The sequence below is a fragment of the Haplochromis burtoni genome, unplaced genomic scaffold, assembly GCF_018398535.1.
Source record: "Haplochromis burtoni strain Fernald_Lab_line unplaced genomic scaffold, NCSU_Asbu1 Contig_205, whole genome shotgun sequence".
Taxonomy (NCBI): Eukaryota; Metazoa; Chordata; class Actinopteri; order Cichliformes; family Cichlidae; genus Haplochromis; species Haplochromis burtoni.
Genome location: NW_024582566.1, coordinates 224,329 through 241,381, shown reverse-complemented (window position 1 = coordinate 241,381; position 17,053 = coordinate 224,329). Strand labels below are relative to the sequence as shown.

At 40.4% G+C, this 17,053-nt stretch overlaps 1 protein-coding gene across 1 annotated transcript in view; it reads right to left on the bottom strand.

Annotated features, from left to right (window-relative positions):
- The window catches only part of dmd (dystrophin), a gene marked incomplete at its 3' end in the record, with an annotated part of 309,815 nt that overhangs the window by 188,816 nt on the left and 103,946 nt on the right, over positions 1-17,053 (bottom strand). Inside the window, 6 exon segments of the mRNA XM_042226291.1 lie at positions 5,730-5,848; positions 9,217-9,287; positions 11,004-11,105; positions 13,188-13,280; positions 14,971-15,051; positions 16,425-16,517. Coding sequence (XP_042082225.1) covers positions 5,730-5,848; positions 9,217-9,287; positions 11,004-11,105; positions 13,188-13,280; positions 14,971-15,051; positions 16,425-16,517 — 559 coding nt within the window.

Here is a 17,053-nt window from a genome sequence, read left to right as displayed (position 1 = left end):
TAGTTCGTGTAGTCGGTGTAGTCAGTGTGTAGTCAGTGTAGTCAGTGTGTAGTCAGTGTGTAGTCAGCGTGTAGTCAGTGTGTAGTCAGCGTGTAGTCAGCGTGTAGTTAGTGTGTAGTAGAGTGTGTAGTCAGTGTGTAGTTAGTGTGTAGTCAGTGTGTAGTCAGTGTGTCAGTGTAGTCAGTGTGTAGTTAGTGTGTAGTCAGTGTGTAGTCAGTGTGTAGTCAGCGTGTAGTCAGTGTGTAGTCAGTGTGTAGTAGTGTGTAGTCAGTGTGTAGTCAGTGTGTAGTGCGTGTAGTCAGGTGTCAGCGTGTAGTCAGCGTGTAGTCAGCGTGTAGTCAGTGTGTAGTCAGTGTGTAGTAGTGTAGTCAGTGTAGTCAGTGTGTAGTTAGTGTGTAGTCAGTGTGTAGTTAGTGTGTAGTCGTGTAGTTAGTGTGTAGTGAGTGTGTAGTTATGTGTAGTTAGGTGTGAGTGTGTAGTTAGTGTGTAGTCAGTGTGTAGTTAGTGTGTAGTTAGTGTATTAGTGTGTAGTTAGTGTGTAGTCAGTGTGTAGTCGTGTGTAGTTAGTGTGTAGTCAGTGTGTAGTAGTGTGTAGTGTGTGTAGTCAGTGTGTAGTTGAGTGTGTAGAGTGTGTAGTCAGTGTGTAGTTAGTGTGTATTGTATTCAGTGTGTAGTCAGTGTGTAGTTGTGTGTAGTGAGTGTGTAGTTATCGTGTGTAGTTAGTGTGTAGTAGTGTGTAGTCGTTGGTTGTCGTGTTTTGTGTGTGAGTGTGTGAGTGGGTGTGTGTAGTTAGGTGTGTAGTCAGTGTGTATTGTTAGTGTGTAGTTAGTGTGTAGTAGTGTGTAGTCGGAGTGTGTAGTCAGTGTGTAGTTAGTGTGTAGTTCAGTGTGTAGTTGAGTGTGTAGTCAGTGTGTAGTTAGTGTGTAGTAGTGTGTAGTGAGTGTGTAGTGTGTAGTAGGTGTGTCATGTTAGTATGTAGTCGAGTGTGTAGTCAGTGTAGTGTAGTCGGTGTTAGTGTGTAGTTAGTGTGTAGTCAGTGTGTAGTTAGTGTGTAGTCAGTGTGTAGTCAGTGTGTAGTTAGTGTGTAGTAGTGTGTAGTTAGTGTGTAGTTAGTGTGTAGTCAGTGTGTAGTCAGTGTGTAGTTAGTGTGTAGTCAGGAGAGTGTGTAGTCAGTGTGTAGTCAGTGTGTAGTTAGTGTGTAGTCAGTGTGTAGTAGTGTGTAGTTGAGTGTGTAGTTAGTGTGTAGTCAGTGTGTAGTAGTGTGTAGTCAGTGTGTAGTGCAGTGTGTAGTGTGCAGTGTGTAGTTAGTGTGTAGTTGCACTCAGTTACTTTTTTGAAGAAGTAACTATATAATTAATTGCCCAACATTGGTCATTATTTACTGTATTTGCAGACAGAGTTACAGACTCTCTCCCAGACCACAGACTCACAATACAGTCAGAGCTTTATAAATATAAAAAAAGAAAGTTGTGTTTTCAAAATTGGAGTTGAAGTTATTTTTACTTCCAGTAGTGTTAACATGCTACAGGTCAGGAACAAGATATTTTAAATATTCATTGTAAGTGGGCTAAAGCAGTTAATTAAAAGTAGTTTAACATAAATGCTGTAATTTGATTATTTTAATAAGCTCAGGGGTTTTGTGTGCTCGCTCAGACACATGAAAAATTAGAGGGAACATTGCTTACACGCCTCATTCTTCAGTTATCACAAACTTGGGTGTCCACTCCACCCACCTGCTGGAGAGGGAGATGTTAAAACCCCAACAACCTTTTACAGCTGAGGGGTAAAAAGCTGTTGATTATATTTACTAAGTCTATTCATCCATCCATCCCCACGTTTACCCTGGGGCCTCCTCCAGATAAAACATGTCAGGAAAACCTCACCCAGGAGGCATTCTTGTCAGATGCCTGAATCACTATGATGATGTGGAGGTACCCTACCCTTTGGAGAAAACTCATTTCCAAAGTTTGTATCCACAATCTCATTCTTTCAGTGATTATCAAAGTTTGTGATCATAGGTGAGAGTAGGGGTAAATGGGCAGCTTTGCTTTTATGCTCAGCTATTACTCACTGGACCAGTGCAGCAACTGCTTCACTGCAGCTACATCCCCAATTCGTCTGTCAGTCTACCTTATCCTTCTTCCCTCACTCATAAACAAGATACTTCAGCTCCTCAATTTGGGGCTTGGACCCGGAGTGGGCACCTTTTCTGCCTGAGGACCACGGCTTCAGACACGTCGCTGCACACCCAGCTATATACCACATTATCCAAAAAAACCAAAACAAAACAGAGATGAGATTCTGAGGCCACCAAATGTGGGAGCCTTCTGCCACTTGGTTTTGTCTCGAAATTCTATCGATAAAAATTATGAACAAAATGTTTGAAAGGTACTCTGTATCGTGCATTTGCTATTGGTGAGCTATTAGTTTGCAGTTGACTAGTCTCAAGTTGGCTTCCATTCAATCTGTTTGTGATTTCATGGTAACTGTGATAAACTGGTAATAAATACAAATCCATCTTTTGTAAATGTGTTGCTATCTACATACACAACTTATATTTAGAGAAGTTCTATCCTATGTTTACTCTAGTATGATTGAGCCATTGAGTATGATTGGGTATTTCATACTAACAATCACCAATAACACAAATGTCTCAAATGTTAATTTTACCCTGTTAGGGATTATAATCTACAGACCGCCAATCATCATCTTCTACCTGCTCCCTTTAGGAGTCGCCACACCAGATCATCTGCCACCATTTCATCCTCTTCTGTCACAGCAACACTCTGCATGTCCTCCTCTGCTACATACATGAGCCTCCTTTGAGATCCTTTTTTCCTCCTGTCTGTAACCTCATTACTAGAGGTAGGAATCAAGAAAATTGTTCTCTATAAGAACCAGTTCCAGTGATCCAATTCTTGGAATTCTTAGTCTGCTTATCTATCGATCCCGCTTATTGGTTCCAGTTACACTGGAAATAGCTGCATTTTGCTGTTAGCACTTTGGCTCTTTGTAAGCATCTGCACAGACAATATCCTATAATGCTAAGCTAGCCAAGAACCCAGAATGAAAGCTGAGGGAATGCTACCCCCGCAGGCAGACGCTGAACTTCAACAGGTAACAAACAGAATCGCTCTGAAGTTTCTTTGTGCTATTTTTTGTGTGATTACCTAAATACTAAGAGAAAGTTAACACGTGTCCTCATTAGAATATGGATTTGTGTTGGTGTGCGGGGCCTCAGGTTTACGTTATTAAACAGTAATTATGACACAGTGTGTTTCAGATATTTTACAGAGTAACATGAAAGTAATGTAACAAGTAATATAATGAATTACTTTCTCCTTGGAGTAATTATGTAGTGTACTGCATTACTTTGAGGAAAAGAGTGTTCTTTGTAATATGTGTAATAATTACTTTTTGTGAGTAACGACCACAACGCTGATCACAAAGAAGGGAGATACCTCTAATATGCAAAAACACTTGACTCACAGCATGCAGTTGGTTTACATGAATTTCTTTGCAGTGGCATCATTTTTAAAGTGGAGCCAATGCAAACACAACAAGAATCAATAAGGAATCTAACTGATTAGTGATTTCTATAATGGAATGGAAATCACTAATCAGTGATTTCCATTCCATGCACTGCTAAATTCTTATCAATTCTTATCAATTCCCATGCCTTCTCAATACTGTTCCTGCCCTCATACATGTCCTCTGCCACCCCTGCTGTCTCTATGCAGTACCACGGAGCCTCTCTTGACACCTTGTCATGTGATTTCTCTAGAGGCACAAAGACAGTGAAACTCCTTGTGATCTTCTCTATAGTTTATTCTCTTATCTGGAACACTTTAAGATATCTCGATTGATTACTTTCTGCCTCAGAAGAGATAATGACAGCGACTGTTTTAATAAGCAAACTCACTAATGATCACATTTTTGGAATAATCTTTGACCCAGGCTTTATTCTCTCTAACTTTACCAGACCAGACCATTCCAGCTTTATTTGTAAAGCACTTTAAAAACAACATCAATGGACCTAACTGATGAATAATAAATATGTACAAACAGATAGGAATCAAAAAGCCACAGAACAAGAACAAGTGCCATACTATAAAACAAAATAAAATAAAAAATCAATTAAATTAAATAAACATCCCACATGATGTCAAAGGCCGAGGAAAAGAGATTTAAGAAGAGATTTAAAAACAGACAGAGAAGAGGCTTGTCTGAGGTGTAAAGGCAAATCATTCATATTTTAGGAGCTGTAACAGTGAAGACACGTCTCCTCTTAGCTTATGCTTAGTTTGAGGAGCAGCTGATCAACTGACCTGAGATAAAAGGACGGTTGTAGCATCTCAGAGCGATAGGGTGGGGCGAGATGATTAAGGGCATTAAAAGCAAATAAAATAATTTAAAACTTAATTCATGGGCAGCCAGTGGAGTGAGGCTAAAATGGGAGAAACATACTCAAATTTCTGCATGTGAAAAGATCTGAGGCTCTGTTCTGTACCAACTGTAGTGATTGAGGAGCCAATAACCTCTACATAAAGTGTATTACAGTAATCCAGCAGAGAGTAACAAAGGTGTGGATTACTGTCTCAAAGTGCTGCTGAGAAAGCTTTATGCTGGCCAAGTGCCTCAACTGGAAAAGGCTCAATTTTGCCACTGCCCTGATTTGACTGTCAAGCTTAATTTCAGCGTCCACCTCAACCCAGAGGTTTGTAATAGTCGGCTTGATGTACTGAACAAAGGAACACAGCTCGACAAAAAGGGTCCGAGTTGTATGCCCAAACACCATCACTTCATTAAAATTGAAAACATTAAGAGCCATTATGTCTCCAAGACACCTGAGCAGCAGTCTAGAAGAAAACGCTTCATTACTTTTAGGAGGGACAAAAATCTTGGTATCGTCCACATAACAGTGTAATGAAATACAATACGTTCTTACTGTGGAACCAAGTTGGAGCTGGTAGAAGAAAAGAGGAGGGAGCCTAAAACTGAGCCCTGTGGAACTCCACACGAGAAAGGAGCAGAGGCTTCAAAGGCTAGCACAGAAGGTTTGATCCAGTAAAACTTCATGATCGATTGTGTCAAACCCATCATTTAAATCTCAAAGTATAAAAACAACACAGCCACCAGAGTCGATAGCTAAAAACATGTGGTTAAAAACTCTTAAATGAGATGTTTCAGTGGTGTGTAAGATTCTGAAACCAGACTTGAAACCTTTAGAGTGGTATTCTCTTCCAAAAAGGCCATTCACTGATTGAAAATGATCTCCAGAAATTTAGAAAGAAAAGGAAGCTTAGCTTAGATAGGCCTGTAGCTAGTGAGAACTGTGATCCAGAGATGTTTTTAAGCAGTGGTTGAACGACTGCATGTGAACAGAAGGCCCTACAGTATGGAGAATCTCTTTAGACAGTCAAGGAGGGACAGTATCATTTGGTGAGTTCTTCAGACTGAAGAGTGATAAAGTGTTTCTCCCACTGAAAATGCTATGTCTAGATCAACAGAATCAACTCTTTGGGGTTTTCTCACCTGGACGATTGAGCATGTATCCAGAAAGTTTAAACTGGTTTCAAGACGGCGTAAATTGGGCAATGATGGATGCCACAGATGATAACACATTTTGTGATGAAAGTATTTGTTAGGAGGCATTCCTCGTATTATTGTGCAAAACCTGTCAACAAAGTTTCCCTTGACAGTAAGGTAATAGGTGAGCATGTAGTTACCCTCAGGGTCCAGTAGCCTCTCTATCCCCAGGTGTTGCTCTGCCTTACTGAAGGCATGTTCCAGTCGGTCGACTGCCGAGGTCTTCTTCTCCACAGAGCTCCAATCAAAAAGTTCAGGCCTGGCAAGATGAAAGAAAATCGGTAGGTATCATACACACCTTTTATCAATAAAAACCCTTGCATTCCTCAGTATTTTGTAGTGCTTTAAGGAAATTAGTAACGTGTTAATAGGAAACAAATATCCTACAGCTGATTTTTGAGTCCTGGAAGTTTATTTGCTGTGGAGTAATATTTTAATGAGATTCACATTCTCATTCACCACATTTTCCCCCACAGCGAACAATAAAAACAGACTTTTATAATGCAAAATAGCATGTTAGAAAATTCTGAGTGAAAACTCCTCCACTGTGCCATTATGTTCATGGTGATGCTTTTTGTTTCCCACTCTGTGTTCTTGTAAGAACAAGGAGAAGATTTATTTCACTGAATTTATTTTTCACTCAATGCCAACTTATTTACTTATTTAATTTAAACTCAATCATTCATTCATGTTAGAACTATCACTTTCTTTCCTGTAAAAGCTTAGTCCTACTCATGTACACTAATATCAATAGTGTATATGAGTAATGATGAAAAGAAAATGTGAACCAAATGCACTGCAGGGTCCTTTCTGTAATTTAATGATAATTTATGCTGACTACCTTGATTAAACTTAATCAGCTTCTCATCTGCATCATATTAATAGCAATAACTTTATCAGATACACGTCTCCCTGTTATTAATCTACACCAGGATACGTCTATCAGCTAGTTTTCTGATTGGGCAGCAATGCACACTCTGTTGCAGTGATTGCCGAAGTGTAGGCTGTGAAGGTGCAGGTGGTGGTGGTGGTGTCTTTACTGCAGGTGGGCTGCAGTAAACAGAAATTTAGTTAGAATAGAATAAAAAATAACAATTTGAGGTGGTAAGTTGGTTATAGTACTCGTTATTCTTACTCTATGAACAATTTCAATCTGGTTTCCGCCCCATCATAGCACAGAAACTGCTCTGCTAAGGATTACTAATGACCTTCTGATGGCAGCTGATTCTGGTCTCCTATCCATCCTCATCCTTCTGGATCTTAGTGCGGCGTTTGACACCATGTCTCACAATATCCTGAGGGTGAAGTGCTCTATTGGTGTGATACTGTACTATGAGGTCTTTAAGATAAGATCGGGTCTGATTATTCTAGACCTCGTATATTTTTTTCTACATACGTGCTTTCTATCTAACATTCACACACATTCATAATTTGATGGATGAATTGAAGAATAACTTGGGGTTAGTATCTGGCCCAAGGACGCTTTGCATGCAGACTAGACAACTACCAACTTTCCAATTAGTAGCTGACCCGCTCTATGTTCTGAGCTACAGCCACCCCGTAGTACAAGGCTGAGGGTACCGTTGAGTGCCGCTAGTTTATTCTTGAGCTTATGAATGAGTTCCTAGCAACTCATTTCTTACTCCACTAACCATGGAAAAAGAAATTAGACTAACCAACTGGTCTGATGATTTTCAGATAGGTTACTGTGTTTTTCTTCTGAAAACTGTTGCTTCCTAAAGTTAAAAATAAGGCAAAAGAAATGCTAACTTAAAAAAAGACTACAAACAATGTCTTAATGCATGGATGATTCCCAGGTATGGATAAATGTTCAGTTCCTCTGGAGATGATGGTCCATGACACAAATGTTTTATCAGTCATTTAAGTGATTTCAGTATTCAGTCTCATGGGTGAGTGATGGAAAGTTTCTCCAACAGAACACACTTGCCCAGTTGAACTGAATCCACTTTTTAAAGAAACAGTTGTTAGATGCTGACGTGCTTACTAAAACTGAGCCCTTTCACTGATTACAGATGAGCCTCCCAAACTCTTGTCTGTTATTTACATTTTTAATTTCTCCTATTTGAACTTAGCTGGATCTTGTAAGTATAAAGACTAACAATCAACTTTGATCAAAAATAAAATTTAAAAACCCATTCTTAGTCCTCACTCTTACATCAGGACTAAGACTTTATTTTACAGCATAACAACTTTGAGCAGAAGGTGCAGAAGAGCCAAAATGTAATATCACAATATGATGACACATGCTATTGTTTCAGGAAACTGTACAGTTGGATGTATTACTTCAGTAAAATAGCACAGGGATGTAAAGTAGAAAGGGACAGATTTCTGGCTGATCCTAATGAGTGGGCGTTGCAGCACGAAGGATGTAACGTCGATGTAAAGCGCTGAGGTTTGTCTCTTTGTCATGATTAAGCCATTATCAGCTTCCTGGTTAGGCCAGTCCTGTGCTTTGTCAGCCTTATCCCACTTGACATCAAATCATGTACTTGTGAAAACAGAAAACGCTGGGAAAGAGACGCTGAAGTGTGAAGGGGAACAGAGAGAAGAGTCGGGTTAGAGCTCGGATGGTTTACATGTGAAATGCAGAAAAGAAAAAAGAAGAAAGGGGGAAATTCAAACTACGAAACAGTGAGGTTCACTTTATTATTAGAGCAGCCTCAAGGTCATTATGAAAATGAATAAACAACATTGCTGAAATACTGTGAATAAAGTAAAATAAAATCAGTTGTTTACTACATATAGATGCTGATGCAACTGCTAGGTTACTTCAAAATATGCTGCATTAAATTATAATGCACGCGGAACTTTATGATACGCCAAAACTCTGTTTGAGGACATGTTCTTCAATGGGATCGCCCTGAATTTGAATTGAATACACCTGGTTTAGATTCTAAGTAATGTTATTTTTCTTTCTCTCAATGAAGAAACTATCACATTTATAGGTTCATTTTAAGTTTGGCATCAAACTCAGAGGCAGATAGTTGGGTAAGAAATGCAAATCACTAGAGGGCAGGAATAGCTCAGTAGGTAGAGTGGTGGCCCCATGATCGGAAGGTCGGGGGTTCGACTCCACTGAACGGCTACCCTGAGGTACCCCTGAGCAAGGTACCGTCCCTACACACTGCTCCCTGGGCGCTGCATTGGTGGCTGCCCACTGCTTCACTGGGTGAATGGGTTAAATGCAGAGGAGCAATTTCCCTATGGGGCCTAACACATACACATTACATTAGAGACCAGAGTTTAGATGCAGATTCAGGAATGTGGGTCCAGGAAGGACTTGCTCCGCCCATTTAATTCTGGAAAAAGAATAACTGCTTCAGCAGTGGCAGCATTGGGATGTTAGTCGTTTTACTTGGCTGGCTGTATCTTTTCATATACAATAATTTTTGAACCTTTTTCTCAGGACAGCATCAGCATCTTCCATGTCTAAAATATATCTCTTTAGTGCAATGACTATATTTGCTCTACTATCCCTTTGAAAATCTGTCTATCCACTTCTCCTGTGTTAAATCTTCATCTGAACACACACACACACACACACACACACACACACACACACACACACACACACACACACACACACACACACACACACACACATACCTGTGGCTATGGATGAGGGCATTGAAAGCCAGTCCATCATTCCAGCTACTGGAGAAGTTAACCACATTGACCTGAGGACAGAGATATGGATATTCAAGAACCAACCTGAGAAAGCAGTTTGACATTTAAGAGTGGGAATACTGTCATCCAAATACTGTTTACATTTCCAGAGATAGATTAAAGACATCTTTTCGCTCTCAATTTCATTGAATGGATCAAAAATTTAATACATGAAATGATTGTCTACGGGGGCAAAAAGGGTTTAAAATTGAATATATAGCTAAAAAAAAATATACTAAGAAGTCATCTTAGTGACAGTGGCTATTCCTGTCAAGCACTTCGTATAACGAGGCACGCATGTTTGCAGTGATTATGGACGGGAATCGAGAATCGATTCTTGTAGAGAACTGGTTGCCAGGAGTTCAGTGCCTTTTTAGTCTACTTGCCTATTGATCGTGCTGATCGTTGCAGTTACAGCGACGCAGTTTACAGTGTGGATATGGACTTTATTTTGATTTTTAGTGCACACAAGGATGTGATGGTAAAGTGTAAACTGTCTCCAGGAAAGAATCAGCTGCATTATGCTGTTAACACAACTTCAGCTCTTTGCAAGCACCTGCACAAACAGCCTGCTCAACATATGTCCTATGTTCTGTTGTGATTGGTCTTAGTTACGCTTCAGGCCTTACACAAAACAAAACGAGTCAAGTGACAGAAACATAAATTAGAGAATTATTAACCACATGGTATAAAACTGTAAATATACGAAAATATTCTACGGTGCAAATATGTCCTACTGATACTGTTAAGAGTATTTTTATATGTCATGTCTCTTTTTAAGTTTCATACATAGTCATAAAAGCAATATGATGACATATATCCCAAATCTGAATCAAGCAAACACCTGATCTGTATAACATTTTTAATTTATACCAATTACAATTATTGTTTTGATCAAACTTGCCAAATTCTGTTGCCAAATATTTAACCAAACGAAAATGTAACATTGTGATATTATAGGGTTAGGGTTATACTGATTATGATTTTGCCCTCAAAGAATTTATCGATTGGCTCAGAGCCTCCAACAACCCTTAGAACATGTTTAATAGCCTGTCTGGCAGCTTCGCATTGACAATTATGCTCTGAATGCACTGTTGTGCCTAACATACTTGCTTTTCCAAGACCACCTTTATAAATTCTCTATATTATTTCTGTTGTTATTCTTTTTAATCTGTTTATTTACTAATTTGTCTTATTATTATTTCTATTATTACTCACACTACACGTGCAATTTAAGAATGTCAAAGCTGACATACATGGAAAGAGAAAAAAGGGGCAGAAAGAAAAAACAAAGGGGGAAAAAGGTGGAAATGTTATAGGACAGAGCAGGATTGGAAAGCGCAATCGGCTGGCAACTGCTACAACTGTAAGGAAAACCATCAATAACATAAACAAAAAATAAATAAATTTCGTTGTGTTCTGTGTGAGTGTCTGTGTATCTGTCTTTGTCCACAGACGGACTTCATAATGAGGGTGAGTTGACACAATAACGGTCCTCCGGGGGTCAGAGGCAGACCCAGGAGACCCGGGCCATCCCCAGCCCCCCAGAGTACTAAAGGCCTTTCTTTCATACTCTATGAAAATAAATACATTTGAAAGTGGAGACTGCCATTACTTACATGTACTTGAGCACTCAGTTACAGGGTGGTAAGTGTAGTAACTATGGGAGGCAGCTATTCGAACATGATCCAGTGTGTCAGCCTGATGTTAAGAGTAAAGGAACATACCTGAGGATACTGGCGTGTATTCTGACGAACCCAACTCAGCAGAATCTTCTCACTGTTAGTCTGCTGTAGGCCCTCCATCACATCCTTCATCACATCCTTAACCTGCACACAGGAATACAAAACAAGGCTGGTACAAAAACTTAATTAAGATGCATAAACCTTTAGCACCCCACCCTATAACCCTAACCACTACCTTTCCTGGATATTTTGGACATTGGTGGGGTTTTTCCTAAGTCACTAGGCTAACAACCATGTGACTGGACTAACATTATTCAGTTAATAGGCTTGAGGGTCCTGCAGTATCTTAGCTGTTCCTGTGACTGCACTCCACTGAGCAGAGATCTCCGATGTTGTTCCCGGGATCTGCTGGAGCCACTCGCCTAGCTTGGGAGTCACCGCACCTAGTGCTCCGATTACCACGGGGACCACCGTTACCTTCACCCTCCACATCCTCTCGAGCTCTTCTCTGAGCCCTTGGTATTTCTCCAGCTTCTCGTGTTCCTTCTTCCTGATGTTGCTGTCATTCGGAACCGCTACATCGATCACTACGGCCGTCTTCTTCTGTTTGTCTACCACCACTATGTCCGGTTGGTTAGCCACCACCATTTTGTCCGTCTGTATCTGGAAGTCCCACAGGATCTTAGCTCGGTCATTCTCCACCACCTTAGTGGGCATCTCCCATTTTGACCTCGGGACTTCCAGGTTATACTCGGCACAGATGTTCCTGTACACTATGCCGGCCACTTGGTTCTGGCGTTCCATGTATGCCTTGCCTGCTAGCATCTTGCACCCTGCTGTTATGTGCTGGATTGTCTCTGGGGCATCTTTACACAGCCTGCACCTGGGGTCTTGCCTGGTGTGATAGACCCCAGCCTCTATGGATCTTGTGCTCAGAGCTTGTTCTTGTGCTGCCATGATTAGTGCCTCTGTGCTGTCTTTCAGTCCAGCTTTGTCCAGCCACTGGTAGGATTTCTGGATATCAGCCACCTCCTCTATCTGCCGGTGGTACATACCGTGCAGGGGCCTGTCCTTCCATGATGGTTCCTTCTCTTACACCTCTTTCTTAGGTTTCTGCTGCCTGAGGTATTCACGCGGTCAGTTGGGGCCATCTTCCTGATGTATTCATGGATGTTCGCTGCCTCATCCTGGACTGTGGTGCTGACGCTCACCAGTCTCCGGCCTCCTTCCTTCCGCTTAGCGTACAGCCTCAGGGTGCTGACTTGTGGTGAAACCCCCCATGCATGCTCAGGAGCTTCCTTGTCTCAATGACAGTGGTTTCTATCTCCTCCTTTGGCCAGCTTATTATTCCAGCAGGGTACCTGATCACAGGCAGGGCGTACGTGTTGATAGCCAGGATCTTGTTCTTACTGTTCAGCTGACTCCTCAGGACTTGCCTGACCCTCAGCAGGTACTTGGTGGTTGCAGCTTTCAATGGTTCCCATTTGACTGTGGCATCCCCAGGTCGGTCCACTAGTAGCTGGTGTTTTGAGACTCGACTCGTACTATGGTGTTATTACAATTCACAGTAAATACTAATAACTTTGTTCTTGTCAAGGGAACCCTCTAGCAGAGCTTTAAAGCTGAATTTGCCACTCAAAAGACCCTTTATCCATTTTTGTTTACCATCCACAGCATTACTGATGCCTTGCTGTCAGACACCCTGAACTATGGGTGTCTGACAGCAAGTGTGTTTGCATTACTTGCACATCAAAAACAACTAGAGGTGTTACAAGGAATTTGTGTTAATTGTGTTAACTTTGAAGGCAGTAAGTTACACAGAAAAATATTACTGACAATCAGATCCAGAAAGACACACCAGAAAAAGATTCACATAAATAAAACGTGATTTTTTGCTTCGAAAAGGCCTGTCTGAATACCTTGCCTTTCCACAGAAAATGTATATATACATACAACTGAGAGTTCAGGGAGCCTGCACAGCTCTGTTTTGTTGCATCAAATTCTTTTCCTCAGAGCAGTTCAGTATGAAAACTCATCATCAAGGTCAAGGTGTAAAGAAAAAAAAGAACACTTAGACCAATAAGAAGCAACCTCAGACAACAAAAGGCAACAAAAAGTAAAGTTAAACTAAATGGAGGCAGCTTTAAAGTATCAATGTAATAGTGTCTTCAAATGCTGACAAATCCAGGGGAGGATGTACACGTACGAGCATACATTAACACATACCTGCCAGTGGAGAATGATGCTCCAGATGAGCCCAAGAATCAGTTTGTGATTCCCATCGACGATGTCCGCTGCCCCAATATTCACTAATTCCACCTGGAGATGGGATGTGGGAAGCACACAAATCACAAATGATTTCCACAATTTTAGGAAGGTCGTCTTACCTACTCTCACCTCCATTGTGGTGGTCACTCTTTAAAATGAAGCCATGTTTTCTTGTGAACTTAAACTTGCACGTAACAAAATCAGTCCTAGTATTTAAATGTGGGCATTAATTACACATAGTAGTGTGGTTATGATCAGACATCACAGATGGCACAGACATTGCACTATTACAACAGGGAGGGATGACTCTTGGTTATCTGATTACAGATGGATACCAGTAAACTACTAGTTGCCATGCAAAACTAATAAAAAGGATCTGTTGTGTGTCAGTTTTGTGTGATCCAGCCATTATTACGGTGGAATTTTTTCCTTTCTTTTTCCTTTTATGTTTTGTTTCTTCATAGTGATTTTCAACAACAAAAAGATGAGAGCTGGAGTAAATCTGTGGATCTGCAAAATTGTTGTGTGTCCATCCATCCTCTTCTGCTTATCCTAATCGGGGTGGCTAGAGCCTAAGGTAAGAGGCGGTCTACACCCTGTACAGGTCAGCAGCCTGTCGCATGGCTAACACAGAGAGACAGACAACCATTGGCACTCATATTCACACCTATGGGCAACAGGCACCAACTGACCTAAACGCACTAAATGCATGTCTTTGGAGGAAGCCGGAGTACCCGGACAGAATGCATGCAAACACCGCACAGGAAGGCCACGGCCAGATGGTGGGGGTGAACTCAGGAACTTCTTGCTGCAAGGCAACAGTGGTAACCACAATGCCAACCACCACACTGCCGTGCTGTTTCCTATATGTTAATCACTATTAAAGGTGCTGACTTTCATCTTTATTTGTATCATCCTTTAATAAAATAGAAAAATTATTATATATTATCACATATTCTTTCTATACATTAATAAGGTAACTGAAGATGGGGAAATAACTATTTTTTAAAAATGTCCAGAAAAAACACATTACCTATGTTATTGAGTGAAGCAAAATAGTACTTGGTGGAGAAACATTTGTTGGCAAGCACAGCAGTAAGATGTTCCTCGTAGGTCACTTGGCCCACTCCTCTTTACAAAAATGCTCTAAATCCTTTAGGTTTATTGGCTGCCACTTGACAACTCGGAGCTCCAACTCCTATAACAGATTGCAGATTGGATTAAGGTGTAAAGACGGGCTAGGCCGCTCCATGACCTTAATCTGCTGCTTTTTTTTAAAACCGTTGTCCTGTACCCTTAGCAGATGACTCCACCTGCATGTTTGATTGTAAGGATGCTGGTATTTGTGTCATACCCAGCATTTCTCCTCCTCCAAACATGGCAGTTGATGCCAAATAGCTTAATTTTGGTTTTATTTGACCACGGCGCTCTCTCCCATGCCTTCTCTGAATCATTTACACTGGCTAACATGAGATGGACCTGTATATGTGTCATCTTGAGCGGGGAGACCTTACAGGTGATAGATTTCAATCCGTTAACAGTCACACAGTCATAACACAGTCATAACACAATATTTAAAAAGAGCTCACTCTTAAACAGTAGCAGTATTAATCCATATAACACTCAGCAGTTTCATTGATTTCACTCTGCTGATTGTAAAGTTAGATTTATTTAATGTAATTGATGCAAGAAAACCAATATAATTATGTACATTTACATCTTTATAGCAGTGCATACTCACATTGTTCTTCTGTAAGATCTGCAGAGCTCGGTTGACATTGTTTAGCGAGTGAACGCGCGTGAATCCCCTTTCCAACTTCACCTATGTGCGCGCACACACACACACACACACACACACACACACACACACACACACACACACACAGAAAATGATTGTGGGCATTTCTAAAACGGGTGATGAAAATTTCAAATGGTTACACCTTCTGAGAAGCTGCAAGAATCACTGATGAGCAGAGTGGGAAAAATACATGTTTTCAGTGTTAGGAGTAATAAATGGTCCTTTTTCAGTAGATATTAAAATCAAAACTACAGTCGGGATTAGGCGCTCTCCTGCACCGTCTACAGTGGGATCAGTGGATCGGCAACAAGTGATTGTGCCAAACAGAAATAATGGGCAGAGTGCTCTCCAACGTCATCTACACGTTGATTTTACCTATTATTTGGTTATGTTTAGATACTAATTTGATTGCACTGGTTTTGATATTTGTTGGGTTATCATCCAGTCGCCCTTCTTCTTCTAATATATATTCTTCCTCGATGTGAATCACATTTTAAAAAGCTAAATGTTTTCAGGATTCCAAGGTGACAACTTCTAGGTGATTTGAGATTTCATATTCATTTCATATTATGTGTCTTGCTTTCTCTTTATACTGAGATAGATGATTATACGGTTTCAATGATTGAAGTTAAGCTAAACACTATCTAGCTGTCTATGGTTTTATTCTCACTGAATGAATGGCACCTGCTATCATATGGCAAGAAGAACATTGTGCAGCTAACAGTGAACAGTAAGTGACTCTAGCCACAACAAGGTTAGAATTTAATGTTATTTATATCTTATATTTAATATGTTATTCTGTTTTGGTCTTTTGTTTTTTTTAAACAACTATTTATTTATTACTTTTTAAAAATTCTGTTTCTTTTCGTCCGGGGCTGTGTGTACATCATTTCGTTCCACTTCATGTAAACATGTGATGCGAATGACAATAAAGCTCCTTGAATCCTGATACGGTGCTGTGTGGTTTGAATGACCTGTTCCCAATAAGTCATAATCCTGAACATGATCACCACATTGAAATTTTAACTGGCCCACTGACTCATTTATAAAGCTTTAATGGTGTCCATAGTTGTGTACACTGTCAGGTTTTAAAAACTGAACTTAAAATGGGCATATTATGTAGTTTCTTAGTTTAGTTATATGTGCAGTGTTACAGTGATGGATGTTTATACAGTGGATGCTTACATAACTGACATTTCCAATAAAAGCCCAGGCATCAAACTGCTACAATGCTTCACTTCTGACTGTATTTTTCTACTCTTGCATTTGTGTCCCAGTTCTATCCTTGACATGTACTAATACAGCTATTCAAAAAACAACACTGTACAATGTAGAGTGTTGAAAAGAGCCAGTACATCGTCACAATGCAAGCACACTATATGTGTATATGTTCATACCAGCTCATGTCCTGTTAGTCCCTCCAGCAGTTCTAGCAGGCGTCGCCCATCACACAGGTCTGAGAACAGGTCCTCCACAGGTGGCTTTCCTGTCTAAAGCACAAATACATCAAATGAAAATAAGAATGTGGATTTGTGGCAGAGTGTGGTCTCCAGCTCCCCTGCAGAGGAGGGCTGATGTGTGGTGTGCTGTGGGTTTGGGGGCAGTGCCACGGTGGCTGGCAGGGCAGGTGGGATGTATTGACTAATTATGCCTTTCATGTTTTTTCATGTTTTTAGGAGCGTGCTGGGACTGGAGAGAGGACATCTGAAAAGCTACAAGCGTGAATTAGAGCTGGAAACAAAAATAAAACATTCACCTGCCCTTCAACGATGTGTGGTCTAGGCATGTCACAGCAAGAATAACAACTTACATTTTCAAACTATGTACATTCCCAGTAGTATTTTCCTACTTTATACATTATTTCAAAAAAGAACCATTACACTGATAACTTCTAAAGATTATATTTCTGAGAAAAAAGTCAGAATTCTGAATGAATGAGCCTTTATTTGTCCGTTGCAGTTGCCTGAGATTACAGATTTCTGAGATTAATATCAGAAAAAAGTCAGAATTCTGAAAGAAAAAAAAA